The sequence below is a fragment of the Microcebus murinus genome, chromosome 7 (genome assembly GCF_040939455.1).
Source record: "Microcebus murinus isolate Inina chromosome 7, M.murinus_Inina_mat1.0, whole genome shotgun sequence".
Lineage (NCBI taxonomy): Eukaryota > Metazoa > Chordata > Mammalia > Primates > Cheirogaleidae > Microcebus > Microcebus murinus.
The window spans coordinates 531144-546490 of NC_134110.1; the positions used below are offsets into that span (position 1 = coordinate 531144).

Below are 15347 nucleotides of genomic sequence, written 5' to 3' on the forward strand. Positions count from 1 at the left end.
AAATGCAAAGGACCCACCCACAGTGGCCAATGCAACTTTGGAAAGGAGCAGAGTTGGAGGACTTGCAAATGATTTCCAGATTTATTATGAAGCCACAGCAACCAAGACAACACAGTGTTGGCATAAAGACGGACAAACAGATCAGCGAACAGACTACTGAGACCAGAGGCAGACTCATGCATTTGTGGACAATGGAATTTTACTCAGCAACACGAAGGGATGAACGATTGGCTCATGCTAAACGTGGGTGCATGCAAAAATGATCTTGCGGGATTTAAGAAGCCGGACTAAAAGGTGCTATGTGCTACCTTTTAGGTGGCGACACCGGGTCGCCTGTGTCCCCGGGGCCAGGCGGGCTGGGGACAAGCGTCCGGGGGGCGTGTCCGGGCTCCCGCCAGCCGAAGCGCGGTCCCCGTCCCCAGCCAGTGCGCACGCGCGGGGCGGAGACCCGGCCACCCCGAGCGCGGCTGCGCGCCGGGCCGCCCGCCCTCCCGGAAGCGCCGCCCGCGCGCTCGCGCCACGTCGGTCCCGCACGCCCCGCACGCCCCGCCGGCCCCGCACGCCCCGCCCCAGCGCGCCAGTCGGGGCGCAGCGCCGGAGCCGCGGACCGCACCGGGAGCATGGCCATGCGCGGCCCCGGCTGCGCGCTGCTGCCGCTGCTGCTGCTGCTGCTGCTGCTCCGGGCCGGGCAGCCGCGGGGCGCCGAGCTCACCTTCGAGCTGCCCGACAGCGCCCGGCAGTGCTTCCACGAGGACGTGGAGCAGGGCGCCACCTTCTCCCTGGACTACCAGGTGCGCACGCGCGCCCGGCGCCCGGGAGCCAGAGGGGGGCTGCGGGCGGGGTCCCCGGAAGCCGGCCGGCTCCTCCCCGCAAAAGCCGGGCGCGGGGGGTGGGGTGGGAGGCAGGTGTGGCGTGGGGCGGGCACGGAGGGTGGGGGAGGCAGGTGGGGGGGTGGGGGCAGGTGTGGCGTGGCGTGGCGGGGGTTGGGGGGAGGCAGGTGCGGGGCGGGTGGGGGGTGGGGGGGAGAGGCAGATGCGGCGTGGGGGGGAGGCAGGTGCGGCGTGGGGGGGGCAGGTGCGGCGCGGGGCGGGCCCGGCTTCTGGGGTGGCAGGTGCCAGCGAGGGACGGTCCTGGGCACTTGGGGGTGGCCGGAGTGGGATGGGCTCCTCCGGGCCCCTGGAACACTCACGCTCGTCTGCTGGGACCCGGGCGCCCAGTCTGGCCCGAGTCTCCGGCCACCTCGTTCCCGCAGGTACTGGAAGTGGCCGTGAGAGGAAGTGGGATCCTAGTTTTGCAACCCCCAACCCCAGTTTAAAGCCAGAGTCGGGTGAGCGCAGGAGCGGCGAGAAGGGCGCTCTGGAAGGGAGGGGGCGCAGCGCAGCCCCCAGTCCTGGCACTGGTACCTGAGTGGCAGGGCGGTGTGGCCGCAGCACTCGGCCCTGCCATATGGAAAGGGCCAGCTCCCGCACCCCGTACCTCCGAGAGCGCTGGCAGGTGTGGGGAGCAGGTCTAGGGGGTAACCAGCAGATCCAGGGCAGGGGACCCGAGTGGGCGTCTTGCCCAGCCACCTGCTTGTGGACGCGCTGGCGTTCTGCGATGGGGTGGCCTGGGCAGCGGAGTGGGGCGCGCTGTCTGGCCACCCTTCTGTGCTTGGCAGCCCTGGGGAAGGCTTGTGCTTGGGGACAGCTTCAAGTGTGATGGCCCTGGGCGCTGGCACTGAGTTGTCTACTTTGACATCTGTGTGGACAACATGCATTTCGGCTGGGTTAACACTGGCAACCTAGGTGCCATGACAAAAAAAAAAAGTGATAATTGTGCGGCCGGAAGGCACTGAGATGCCATCTGGTCATTTCCAGGGCAGAGTCCCCTGTCGGGAGGTACTAGCAGGGTTTTAGACACCTCCAAGTAGCAAAGCTTGCTGAACAGGACTAGTAGCTTTTGTCTGGACAAGGGACATTTCAAGTTTGGCAGCAGATGGAGGCTGTTGATTGTCTTTTGGTGGATCTTGGGTACAGCTTTTGACCACCCATGTCATTTTGCTCTGTGGGGGTCTGTCTTTTTTTTTTTTTTTTTGAGACAGAGTCTCGCTCTGTTGCCCAGGCTAGAGTGCCGTGGCGTCAGCCTAGCTCACAGCAACCTCAGACTCCTGGGCTCAAGCGATCCTCCTGCCTCAGCCTCCCGAGAGGCTGGGACTACAGGCATGCGCCACCACACCAGGCTAATTTTTTCTATATATTTTTAGTTGTCCAGCTAATTTCTTTCTATTTTTTTTTAGTAGAGACAGGGTCTCGCTCTGGCTCAGGCTGGTCTCAAACTCCTGACCTCAAGTGATCCGCCTCGGCCTCCCAGAGTGCCAGGATGACAGGCGTGAGCCCCCGCGCCCGGCCCTTACTTTTCAAGCATTTACACGGAGAGTTTGAACTAAATGATTCTCGCCCACCTCTGACTTCCTGATTCTGTGGAATGCTTCAGTCTGTGTTTATCTCTTCCTTCCATCGGTGATAACGTTGCTAACGGTTACTGGACCCACCCTGCAAGCCAGGAGTGGCGGTTGCTGGGAGCTCTGGTCTCTTAGTGGAAGGGAGAAGCAGTCCTGTAGCGTGGCTGCCCTGGTCTTGCTCCAGGGTGGCCCCAAATCCGGTCCCACCTCCCCATCACCCCCCCTCCCCGCACCCCACCCGCGGGCCAGTCTGCAGCCTGCGGATTTCCGGCGCTTGGCCGGCGCTTGTTGGCTGTGTGCGTGGAGTGCACATCCTTGGAGAGTAAAGTTGCCCGTCCAGAGTCACGCGGCTAGTGGTGGCAACGTCCCAAAGAGGTGGCCTGCCCTGTGTCTTGTGTTAGCTGTCGAACACGGAGAAAGAAGCAGTGGCATCCGGTTGCCTCGGGGCGGTTCTGTGGGCGTCCCGGCCTTCGTCCTGCCTCCCATCCTGGAAAGCCTTGGCAGCCCGTCCGGCGGGGATCGGTCTTCCTGGGCGTGCTCACTCGCACGGCAGAACCGTGCGGCCGTGGTTAGATGTGGGCCCGGGAGCCCCCAGGCCGAATCCCAGCTCCGCCACGTTCCTGGGAGCCTCGGTTTTCTCTCCTGTGAAATGGGGAGAATCAGGCTGGCCATCGTTCCCCCGCAGAGCCAGACTTGGGAGGGCGCCCGCAGTAGAGGGCTGTGGAGATCCCACGGCGGGCAGGTGGTGGCTGTCCCCCTGGTAACCGCGGACGCTCTGTGGCCGGCAGGTCATCACCGGAGGCCACTATGACGTGGACTGCTACGTGGAGGACCCCCAGGGGAACGTCATCTACCGGGAGACCAAGAAGCAGTACGACAGCTTCACGCACCGGGCGGAGGTCAAGGGCGTCTACCTGTTCTGCTTCAGCAACGAGTTCTCCACCTTCTCGCACAAGACGGTGTACTTCGACCTGCAGGTGGGCGAGGAGCCCCCCATCCTGCCGGACATGGGGAACAGGGTCACCGCCCTCACCCAGGTGAGTGGACGGGCACAGCCCCTCGCTGTGGCCCTGCTCCCGGTCGCGCGGGTCCTGGCGTGGGCTTGGCCTCTGTCTCCACGTCCACCCCGGAGGACGCCATGTTCTCCTTCCGGTCCTCCTTTCCGACCGCTCCCGGCTCCCTGCAGGGCTCTCCTCTGACACCTGCTCCCTCCGCTCCCTCCAGCCCGCTCAGGCTGTCCCATGGTCCCTCACGCCCACTCGGGCTGTCCCGTGGTCCCTCACCATTGCCTGGGCTGTCCCATGGTCCCTCACCCCCGCCCGGGCTGTCCCGTGGCCCCTCAGGCCACTTCCTGGGCCCTTGTGCCACGTGCCTGTCTGCTCACGCGGTGTGCCCGTGTCCTGCCGCGTGTGGCGGTGTACGGGCGAAAGTAGCACAGGCCGCTGCGACGTGTGCTCTCTGCGTGTTGAAGGCTCAGCACATGAAGGCTGGACCCTGTCTCTACTAAAAAAAATAGAAAGGAATTAGCTGGACGGCTAAAAATATACATAAGAAATCAGCCGGGCGTGGTGGTGCATGCCTGTCGTCCCAGCTCCTTGGGAGGCTGAGGCAGGAGGATCGCCTGAGCCCAGGAGTTGGAGGTTGCTGTGAGCTAGGCTGACGCCACGGCACTCACGCTAGCCTGGGCAACAGAGCGAGACTCTGTCTTCAAAAAGACAGTGAGACCTGCACAGAGCAGAATGACACAGGGGTCAACAGCTGAAGTTGTTCTCCTGGCCTGGAGAAGGCCGTGGGGAGCTTCCCCCGTGGTGTTACCCAGGAATGCGGGCTCTCTCTGTCTGGTCACCCTCCTGCCTTCCCTCGGGGCTCCGCAGCCTCCACCCCTGGCCACCGGAAGGAGGAGGGGTGAGGAAGGCCGGGCTCCGTAGTCACACACGGCACCCCTGCTCACGTGGCCTTGGTGAGAACGAGCCATGTGGCAGCTCCGGGCAGAGGGAGGGCGGTGGGCGTGGTCCTGCAGAGGAATGGGCACGTGGCCGCCTCGGAGGCCACCTGGGAGGTAATCGGGCTCCCTGGGGACTGGCTCGGAGACCCGGCTCTCAAAGTCATTGTTGCCTGATCCCAGCCTCCCGCCCCTGCCTTCCCCCGCTGTGTGCGGCCGGGATCTTCCCGGGCTGGGATTCCGGGTGGTTTCCCTGCGTCCTCAGTGCCCCAGAGCGTGAGGCGTGGCACAGAAAGGACTCGGCTCTCTGTTGCCACATGACTGCCCCTCAGGGCCCAGGGAAACCTGGGGACAGAAGCAGCCACCTGTGGCCGTGTTTGCTCCAGACAGAGCCAGAGCGTCCTGTGTCTTTTCAGGAGGCCAGGGTACCTTCCGGGTTGCTCTCCGAGGTGGCCGCACGCTCCACACCTCTGCTGGGCTCGCTCACGCACGCCGGCGGCTTCCTTGGCGCCGTGTGCCACCCGCCCTGAGCGGGTGCAGCTTAGAGCTGCATCGTCCAGGGCAGTGGCCACTGTCTGCGTTTGCCCGTTTAATCGAAATGAGATGAGAAGTTCACTGCCTCGTGCACCATAGCAACGTTGCAAATACCCGGTCGTCACTGGTGTCTAGAGACCGTGCACGTACAGTTCCACCGGGCAACGCCAGGGCGGAGCCTGGCCACGTGGCTGCCTTTGGCAGAACCGGCCACACACGCGGGTAAGATCTTCCGCAACTGACGGCTCTGCTGGCCGCTGTTGAAATAGCCTCCGTGCGCAGGGTTTTGTGTTTTTTATTTATTTTTGAGACAGAGTCTCACTCTGTTGCCCAGGCTAGAGTGAGTGCGGTGGCGTCAGCCTCGCTCACAGCAACCTCAAACTCCTGGGCTCAAGCGATCCTCCTGCCTCAGCCTCCCGAGTAGCTGGGACGACAGGCATGCGCCACCATGCCCGGCTAATTTTTTCTATATATATTAGTTGGCCAATTAATTTCTTTCTATTTTTAGTAGAGACGGGGTCTCGCACTTGCTCAGGGTGGTTTTGAACTCCTGACCTCAAGTGATCCTCCCGCCTCGGCCTCCCAGAGTGCTAGGATTACAGGCGTGAGCCACCGCGCCCCGCCCCGGGGGTTTTGTAAGTCCCTGAAAGCCGAGCTGAAGGAATTCCTCTTTTACCGCAGACAGTGAGTGGGTGGAGAAAAGGCTTAACCACTTCGGACGGCACCGGCCGCGACACCTCGCCCACGGCCGGCACTCGCAGCCGCACGGCGGTCTGTGCTGGCGGTCTGTGCTGCGCATTGACGAATCCGTTCTGCTTGTGTGACGAGGAAAGCTTGAAAGCACTGAGAGCTTGTTTCACTTTACAGGCAGCTTTGCTTGTCATGTAAAGATCAGAGTAGGTAACACACACATATATGTTTTCATGACGTTATTTTTAAGTGTGCACAATTTTATTTTGATAAATGAAAAATTAGAAAAGTCACATCAGGGCTGTCGGCTACAGTCGACGCTCGGCTGTATGTGTTCATATCACGGCTGTTGGCTACAGTCGACGCCCGGCTGTGTGTGTTCATCTGTGGCTGTGGACTACAGCCTATGCTCGGCTGTGCGCGTTCATCTGTGGCTGTCGACTACAGTCGACGCCCGGCTGTGCATGTTCATCTGTGGCTGTGGACTACAGCCGATGCTCGGCTGTGCGCGTTCATCTGCGGCTGTGGGCTGTAGTCGGTGCTGGTACCGAAGTGGTTGAGGAATCGGGTCCACAGGGGGGAGATGCTTCCCCGGAGCCTGAGCGTGGGAGTTTGATTTGTTGCAGGAAACAGTGAGTTTCCCGCCGCCTCGGACCTCTCAGAACCTCTTCCCTTCGCTCTGCTCGGCCTCGGAGAGGCGGCTTCTTCCTCTTCTGTAGCGTGGGCTCCTCTGCCCCGACCTGGCTGTGCCTGCCGTCGGGAGCTGCTCCCCTGGGGCCGGCGTTCGCTCAGTCGAATCCGGGTCCGGGAGAGGAAGGATAGGTGGAAGGTTCCGGAAGGTGCCAGAAGGTGCCGGAAGGTGCCATCCCTGGTGGGGTACCCTTTGAGGAGCCCCGGGAGCCGGTTACCCTCGGGGCGCTGTGGCCATAGACTGGGGGTCGGGGGTCTCAGGTGGGCGTGGGTGAGTTTTCTTGGGGGGTCAGGAAGCTTCACAGGGACAGCTTTAGCTAAACAGGGGGGCAGGGTGGGGGTGGCCCAGGAGAGAGCGGGTGGGATCAGCGGGCTGTGACCCTGCACGCCTCCCCCCGCTCCTCTTTGTGTGGCCGGGACTCCGTGGGCAGCTGCTGCCTCCCTCCCCCAGCCTCATGCAGGTCCCCGGGGGGGCCGGGCGCCACATGCTCCGGCACCAAGATAAATGCTCGGGTGCAAGAGCGGGGTCCAACCACCGCGGCCGGGCGGGGGTTCAGGCCAGTGGATCGCGTGAGCTCCGAGTTCAGGGACCGAGTTCCCAGGAGGGGGCGCGGCCGGGCCGGGGCTAATTCAGGGCAGCCGGGCTGGAGGCACCCTACAAACGGGGGCGGGCGCCGGCGGAGGCTGAGGGTCTCTGGCCAAGGTCAAGGCCAGAGGGGCCACCCCAGTGGCGGTCTGGGCAGGACGAGGGTTTCCCCGGCTGCTGTGAGGGCAGCCCCGCCCTGCCTTCGGGCCTGGAGGCACATAAGGAACTGGGCACTTGAGCAGCGGGGCCTGGGGGGGTGGGCGTGGCGCCGGAGGAGTTTGTCCACGGCCACGCTAGCGGGTGGTGGAGATGGGGGAGGGGTGTCGGCGTGGGAATGGGGGAGGGGACGGTGCCCTGTGTGGGAGTGGGGGAGGGGACGGTGCCCTGTGTGGGAGTGGGGGAGGGGATGGTGCCCTGTGTGGGAGTGGGGGAGGGGATGGTGCCCTGTGTGGGACTGGGGGAGGGCCGTGCCCTGTGTGGGAGTGGGGGAGGGGACGGTGCCCTGTGTGGGACTGGGGGAGGGGATGGTGCCCTGTGTGGGAGTGGGGGAGGGGACGTGCCCTGTGTGGGAGTGGGGGAGGGGACGGTGCCCTGTGTGGGACTGGGGGAGGGGATGGTGCCCTGTGTGGGAGTGGGGGAGGGGACGTGCCCTGTGTGGGAGTGGGGGAGGGGACGTGCCCTGTGTGGGAGTGGGGGAGGGGACGTGCCCTGTGTGGGAGTGGGGGAGGGGACGTGCCCTGTGTGGGACTCGGGGAGGGGATGGTGCCCTGTGTGGGACTGGGGGAGGGGTGTCGGCGTGGGAATGGGGGAGGGGACCATGGCCTGCATGGGAGTGGGGGAGGGGATGGTGCCCTGCGTGGGAATAGGGGAAGGGACAGTGACCCGTATGGGAGTGTGGGAGGGGACGGTGCCCTGCGAGGGGTAGGGGAGGGGACAGTAGCCCGCGAGGGGTGGGGGAGGGGATGGTGGCCCGAGTGGGAATGGGGGAGGGGACAGTGGCCTGCATGGCAATGGGGGGGACGGTGCCCCGTGTGGGAATAGGGGAGGGGACGGTGGCCCACGAGGGATGGGGGAGGGGACGGTGGCCCGAGTGGGAATGGGGGAGGGGCGGTGCCCTGTGTGGGAATGGGGGAGGGGACGGTGGCCCGCAACAGGGGTGAGTTGGGGTGACTCAGAGACCGGCTGTCATGGTGGGGCAGCGACCACAGTCCTTGTGAGGCTCTAGGACCCTGGGTGGCCCTGGCGGGGATGACAGTCCCAGGCCAGGAGGCTGGGGACCAGACCCCGGGGAGACAGGGCTGTGAGGCAGGGGCTCTGCTTGTTTTCCCCAGGACGAGGGGGGGCTGGAGGTGCCCCACTGAGGTTCTGGGGTGCAGGCCGCAGGGTTTGCTTTTATTTTTATTTTTATTTTTTTTTTGAGACAGAGTCTCGCTTTGTTGCCCAGGCTAGAGTGAGTGCCGTGGCGTCAGCCTCGCTCACAGCAACCTCCAACTCCTGGGCTCAAGCGATCCTCCTGCCTCAGCCTCCCGAGTAGCTGGGACTACAGGCATGCACCACCATGCCCAGCTAATTTTTTCTATGTATTTTTAGTTGTCTGATTAATTTCTTTCTATTTATAGTAGAGACGGGGTCTCGCTCTTGCTCAGGCTGGTTCCGAACTCCTGACCTCGGGCGATCCTCCTGCCTCGGCCTCCTAGAGTGCTGGGATGACGGGCGTGAGCCACCACGCCCGGCCGGGGCTTGCTTTTAGACTGGCGCGTGTAGCGGCTGATCTCTGCGGGAGGGAACCAGTGCGTTTCTGTGGCCAGGGCGGGAGTCCCGGCCCCCGTGGCTCTTGGCGGTGTGTTGATTTGGGGTCTCCCGGGGGCCTGTGCCAGGTCCTGCCTGCGGGCTCTGCAGGTTGTGGGCACCGGGGAGGCTGTAGAGTGGTGGCGGCACCTGCCGCTCTGGCTCCGGGCACTGGCCCTGGCCCCGTCCCTGATGGGGTCAGAGATTGGTCCTTCAAGGGCCTGGGGCGTTGCTGTGCGGCTTCAGGGCTGGTCTCTGGCCTGTGGCCTCTGATCAGGCCTTTCAAGTGGTCCCACCCCCTACACACCCACACGGGCGTCTGGCCTCTCCTCTGCTGCCGGGGACTCCACCTGCTGGGTCCTCCCTCTGTCCTCCTCCCCCCTCCTCCTCTTCTTCCTCCTCCTTCCTCCTCCCTCCCCCTCCTCCCCCTCCTCCCCCTCCTCCTGCCCCTCCTCCCCCTACTCCTCCTCCCCTTTCCTCCCTTCCTCCTCCCCCTCCTCCTCCCCCTCCCCCCACCCCCTCCTCCCCCTCCTCTTCTCCTTCTCCTCCTCCTCCCTCTTCCTCCCTCCTCCTCCCTTCCTCCTCCCCCTCCTCCCCCTCCTCCTCCTCCTCCCTCCTCCCCCTCCTCCCCCTCCTCCCCCTCTTCCTCTCCTCCTCCTCCTCCCCTCCTCCCCCTCCTCCCCCTCCTCCTCCCTTCCTCCTCTCCCTCCTCCCCCTCCTCCTCCTCCCCCTCCTCCTCCTCCCCCTCCTCCTCCTTCCTTCCTCCCCTCCTCCTTCTTTCCTCCTCCCCCTCCCCCGCCTCCTCCTCCTCCTCCTCCTCCCTCCTCCCCCTCCCTCCTCCCCCTCCTCCCCCTCCTCCCCCTCCCCCTCCTCCTCCTCCTCCCCCTCCTCCTCCTCCTCCCCCTCCTCCTCCTCCCCCTCCTCCTCCTTCCTTCCTCCTCCCCTCCCTCTCTTCCCCTTCCTCCTCCTCCTCCTCCCCCTCCTCCCCCTCCTCCTCCTCCCCCTCCTCCTCCTCCCCCTCCTCCTCCTCCCCCTCCTCCCCCTCCCCCTCTTCCCCCTCCTCCCCCTCCTCCCCCTCTTCCCCCTCCTTTCTTCCTTCCTCCTCCCCCTCCTCCCCCTCCCCTTCCCCTCCCCCTCCCCCTCCTCCTCCCCCTCCTACCCCTCCTCCCCTCCCCCTCCTCCTCCTCCCCCTCCTCCTCCCCCTCCTCCCCCTCCTTTCCCTCCTACCCCTCCTCCTCCTCCCCCTCCTCTCCCTCCTCCTCCTCCCCCTCCTCCTCCCCCCTCCTCCCCCTCCTCCTCCTCCCCTCCTCCTCCCCCTCCGGCTCCTGCAGGAACCTGTGATGGAAATAAACCTGGGGGGCGGGATTCCGGCCTGGACAGCCGGATGAGCCCTTTCCTGGTGTTTAAACACAAAGGCTCTGGATTTATATATACCGAGTTTCCCCGAAAACAAGACAGGGTCTTACATTTGTTTTTCCTCAAGAAGACGCCCCAGGGCTTGTTTTCAGGGCATGTGTTATTGTTTTAAGCACGGCACAGCCATCTACGTTTATTGAAATATAGTCAAGGCGTCTTCTCCTGGAACACCATCCTCACTCTCCAGACCCCGAATCCTGTCCTGGATGTCTTGTGACTCTGTTTCCCTTAGAGCCACCGGCCCCGATCTCTCCTGTGGAGCCACAGAGCTCTCACGGGCGGATGGGAAGGGCTGCTCGTGTTCTTTCCCGCTCCGCGACCACGCGCATGTCCGCGGTACCGTGAGGATTGGGCGGGGGGACCCAGAGCAGTGCTCGAAAGCGCAGGCTCAGGGCTCGCACGGCCGGGCCACGTCCTCCTCGGCCACGTGCTGTGTGACCCTGGGCAGGTCACTCAACTTCTCTGAGCCTCGGCTAGGCCTCACACAAGGACTAGATAAAAGCGCACGTGAGGCCCTCAGCGCAGACGGCAGCCTTCGGCGGCTGTCTCGGAGGGTGTCGACTCGTGCCGCTTGCCGGGCCCCCTCTCCTCACCTCGGCGCCGGCCGCGCGCCTGTCCTGTCTCCCGCGCAGATGGAGTCCGCCTGCGTGACCATCCGAGAAGCCCTGAAGACGGTGATCGACTCCCAGACACACTACCGGCTGCGGGAGGCGCAGGACCGGGCCCGGGCGGAAGACCTCAACAGCCGGGTCTCCTACTGGTCCGTGGGCGAGACGGTCGTGCTGTTCCTGGCCAGCCTCGGCCAGGTGCTGCTGCTGAAAAGCTTCTTCACGGAGAAGCGGCCCGGCAGCCGGGCCGTGCACTCCTAGCCCGGCGCCCACCCAGGCCCCGCACGCCCCGGGCGGCGGCTCTCCTGGGTGAAGGGCTGGGGGCCGGGAGCTGGGAGAGGGGCGAAGGGTCCTGCCCTCCGTGTGGACGCCGGGTCATGGCAGCCGAAGGTCGCAGAGCCCGGTCGTTTGGACGGCGTTACGTGTGCGTGCGACACTGAGACGTGTTCATGGCTGGCAGGGGGGTGGCCGCTGCGGGAGGGGGGCAGGCAGGGAGCTGGCGGCCTGGTTGGCAGGAGGGCGCTTGAGGGCCCAGGCCCCCAGGGCAGCTCCGGGACCGGCCTCTGCTCCCCGACGCCTGGGCCGCTGGGCTCGTGCATCCCGGCCGGTGTGCGGGGCTCTCCATTCTAGCCTGTCCTGCCGGAGGGGCTCCGTGTACCTGGGGAAGCCAGACCTCCCAACGTGGCTTTGCAGGTCTCCCCGCCCCAGGTGAGCGGCGGTGTCAGCAGTGCACACAGGGCCAGGGCCGTGACGGGCACCTTCGTTAGCTGTGGGTTTCCCGGGTGGCAAATAAAAACTAGGTTCACGTGAGCACCCCGCAGACTTCTGCCTGCCTTCTTTGCCCCGAGGGAGCTCCCTTGTGCACGGCTGTGTGCATGTGAATGATTAGCGCGACAGAGCGAGCCCAGGGAGGCGCGTGTGCGTGCCGTGTGCAGAGCCGTGCCCAGGCGCGGGGAACGGGTCTCCTCCCGGGTGGGGAGAGCGGTGAGGCAGGGAGCCTCTGTGCCCCGCCCAGGCCCTGTGGAGGTCTGTGTGAAGGCTGGCTCCTCCGTGAGAACACACCCCCCCCACACCTGCACCACCTGCCCCGCCACCTCCCTCTGACCAGGTGTCATGCCAGGTAAGTGTGTCCGGCCACTGTGTTCAGGACGGCACCGTCTCACCTGCCCCCCGGGAGCGGTCTTGGCTGGTTGGGAGCACCTAGTGCGCGCTGATCCAGCGTACGCGCAGTAGGGCTGGGGGTTGGCGGGTGTGTCTGCCTTGAGGGGGGGGCCTGCCGGGAGACCTGGAGTCCCGAGCTGGCCGGCAGGGGCTAACGGCGCGTTGCAGGACAGGGGGTAAAACAGTCCCGGTATAAAGATCCCCCGCAAGCCTCACTTGGCTTGATCAACCACTGCGGTCCGGCGCCCGCCGGCCGCGACACCTCGCCCACAGCCGGCACCCACGGTCCGCACGGCGGTCTGCGCTGTGCGTTGACGACGCGTCCGTTCTGCTCTCGTGTGACGAGGAAAGCTTGAGAGCCCTGGAAGCTTGTTCTACTTTACATGCAGCTTTGCTTGTCATGTCAGTCAGAACAGGTGACATAGACATGTATGTTTTCATGATGTTATTTTTAAATGTTCACAATTTATTTTGACAAATGAAAAACTAGAAAAGTCATATCACGACTGCCGGCTACAGTCGACGCTCGGCTGTGCGCGTTCCTATCACGGCTGTCAGCTACAGTCGGACACTCGGCTGTGCGCGTTCCTATCACGGCTGTCGGCTACAGTAGCCGTGCGCGTTCGTCTGTGGCTGTCGGCTACAGTCGACGCTGGTACCGAAGTGGTTAAAGGGTAAATGCTGCTTCCCTTCGATGGTTTTTTTTTTTTATTTCAGCATATTATGGGGGTACAGATTTTAAGGTTTCAAATAATACCCTTTTCCCACCTCCCCCCACAAGTCTGAGTCTCCAGCGTGACCATGCACATCTCACTCAGTATGTATGTATATACCCGCCCCCCTCCCCCCTGCCCAATACCCTATTACTGTAGTACTATGTGTCCACTTAGGTGCTGCTCAGTTAATACCAGTTTGCTGGTGAGTACACGTGGTGCTTGTTTTTCCATTCTTGGGATTCATAGGTTTGTGATGGTGTTTTTCATCTCATTTTAAAATTAAGTGCTGAGTATGTATAAAAGACGACTCATGAAATATGTGTATAGCGTAGAGTGAAAAGCTACACACGTGCCCCTGTGCCCGCCAACTGGATTAAGCAGCAGAACGTGACCGGCTCTTCCTGGCCGCTCCCTCACTGCCCCGCGCCAGCTCTGTCCCCTCCCCCAGCCTCCCAGGGCACCACCAGCCCAATTCATTGTGTGTCGAGCACTGAGACAGGAGTTCGAAGAGTGGAGGGACATGGCTTTACTAAAACCCCTGTCGCCTCCCACTTTCTGTGAGAACGAGTTTCTTCCAGCCTTAAAAAAAAAAAAAAAAGAGTGATGCCTGTTTAATTTATATAACGTGGTGATCGTTTCTCTATAAATATGCAGACTCATCGGGAGGACAGAGACCTTGCCCCACTCATTAACACTTAGCACTTTGCAGTGAGAATGGATGATACAAGTTATTAAAGACTTTTTGTTATAGAGAAATACACCAGGGCACTCAACATAAGAATTTCAAAGCTGGGTGCAGTGGCTCACGCCTGCAATCCCAGCACTCTGGGAGGCCGAGGTGGGCGGATTGCTCGAGGTCAGGAGTTCTAGACCAGCCTAAGCAAGAGCGAGACCCCGTCTCTAGAAAGAAATTAGCTGGGCAACTAAAAATATATAGAAAAAATTAGCCGGGCATGGCGGTGCATGCCTGTAGTCCCAGCTACTCGGGAGGCTGAGGCAGGAGGATCACTCGAGCCCAGGAGTTTGAGGTTGCTGTGAGCGAGGCTGATGCTATGGCACTCACTCTAGTCTGGGCAACACAGTGAGATTCTGTCTCAAAAAAAAAAAAAAAAAAAAAAAAGGGACATCAGGGAGTATTTTCACTGGGCAGGGACTTGGGGCGTATGAGTCATTGGTGAGCAGAATGAGGGTTCACTGTGTCCCTAGTAAAATCCATTTGAGTTTGAGGCCCGATGCTACAACAGGTGGAGTTTGGAGGCGCATCGACTGCCTGGCCTAGGACACTGAGAGTCCCCCCGGGAAAAAGAGGGAGAGGGCCTCTGGCTCTAAGTGAGGTCCTGGATTATTGAGAGAGATTGTGGAGTGTGGTCTGCTCCGTACCATAGATTTCAAGAAAGGCAGTGGAGCTTCTGGGCCAGAATCCCCGTAGAGTGATTGTGAATCTGGGCGTGCAAGCTGGCCCGGCTCCCAGACCCAGAGTCGGGCTGTGGTGCCGACTGGGGGTGCCTGGGGGTGCCCCGTCTGGCAGTCACATGCCTGTGCGTGTGTGAAAGAGCTTTAACACTCGGTCCCGGCAACTCTGCTGCAGGTCCACCCTCTCCTGGATGACCACCAGCGGGGAGAGAACATTCTCTTTGTTAGGAGAGAATGTTCAAAAAAAAAAAAAAAAAAGGATACAGTCCCAAGGCTCATACGGATGTAAAATGGACACGTGCTAAAGATTTTCCTTCACTCATTATCCAGGCAAATGCCATAGAGGTTCAGAGGAGAATTCGTAGAGCAGCCACATCTCGTAGAGAGCCATGCAGCGTTGCAAAATGGCTCAAAGACATCCAGCCAGGCGAGAGCCAGTAACCCAGGAGGAAGTGCCAGGTGCAGAAAACATAGTCGCAGAAATAGCTCAAAGACAAGGCTTAGAGTCCCAGGCGTCCTCAAACTACAGCCCACGGGCCACATGCGGGCCGCCTAGCACATTTATCCGGCTTGCCGGGTGTTTTTGCTGCCGCTGCCTGTCCTGCTTAGCAGCCGACTCATCCTGGGCCCACAGTGTGCACTCTCCAACGGTCAGGGGGACAGTGAACTGGCCCCCTGTTTAAAAAGTTTGAGGACCCCTGGCCTAGACTCTCATGGCCTGGAGGGGTGTCCAGAAATGCATAGTTTTTTATTACAACAATTTTTTTTTTTTTTTTTTTTTTTACAATTTCAGAAGGGCTGCTGAGCTGTCATACCACCCGGGGAGTGGCATTGATTTCCGATTTAATTAACAGTAAGACCAGCTGTTCTGTGTTTGCTCAGGGTCCACAGAGGCTCATCCTGTGGCCTCTTTAGGCCTGGAGTGGGAACGTCTTTCAGCCATTGCCAGTCTCGGGGCTTCACTTCAGTCTTTTACTGTTGCTTCTCTTAACCCTGCCCTATCTTTGTAAATAGTCGCTCCATTGAACCCTCCTCAACTTAAAATAGAAAGGAGGGAGGGAAGAAGGAAGAAATCAGTTGTTGAAAATTCAAGTTGCTGTAGGTCGAGTATTTGCATTCTCTCCCTCCCAATTCGTTTGCTGAAATCCTACCCTCAAGGTTATGGGATTAGGAGTGGGACCTTTGGGGGATGATAAGGTCATGAGGGCAGAGCCCTCCTGAATGGGGCTAGGGCTCTTATAGAAGAGGCCTAAGAGAGGTCCCCTGCTCCTTCTGATACGTGAGGGTGCAACGAGAAGACACCCATTTATGAACCAGGAAGTGGGATCTCCCTAAACACTAAACCTACTTGTGCCTTAATCTT

General features: G+C 61.6%; 1 protein-coding gene across 1 annotated transcript; it reads left to right on the forward strand.

The window, feature by feature from the left end:
* Nucleotides 1-437: 437 nt before the first annotated feature.
* Nucleotides 438-11507, forward strand: TMED3 (transmembrane p24 trafficking protein 3). The gene is made up of 3 exons (XM_076004685.1): nucleotides 438-791; nucleotides 3229-3477; nucleotides 10719-11507. Exons 1-3 carry the CDS (start codon nucleotides 621-623, stop codon nucleotides 10953-10955), a joined length of 657 nt encoding a protein of 218 aa, XP_075860800.1. The 5' UTR covers nucleotides 438-620; the 3' UTR covers nucleotides 10956-11507.
* The last annotated feature ends 3840 nt before the right edge of the window (nucleotides 11508-15347 follow it).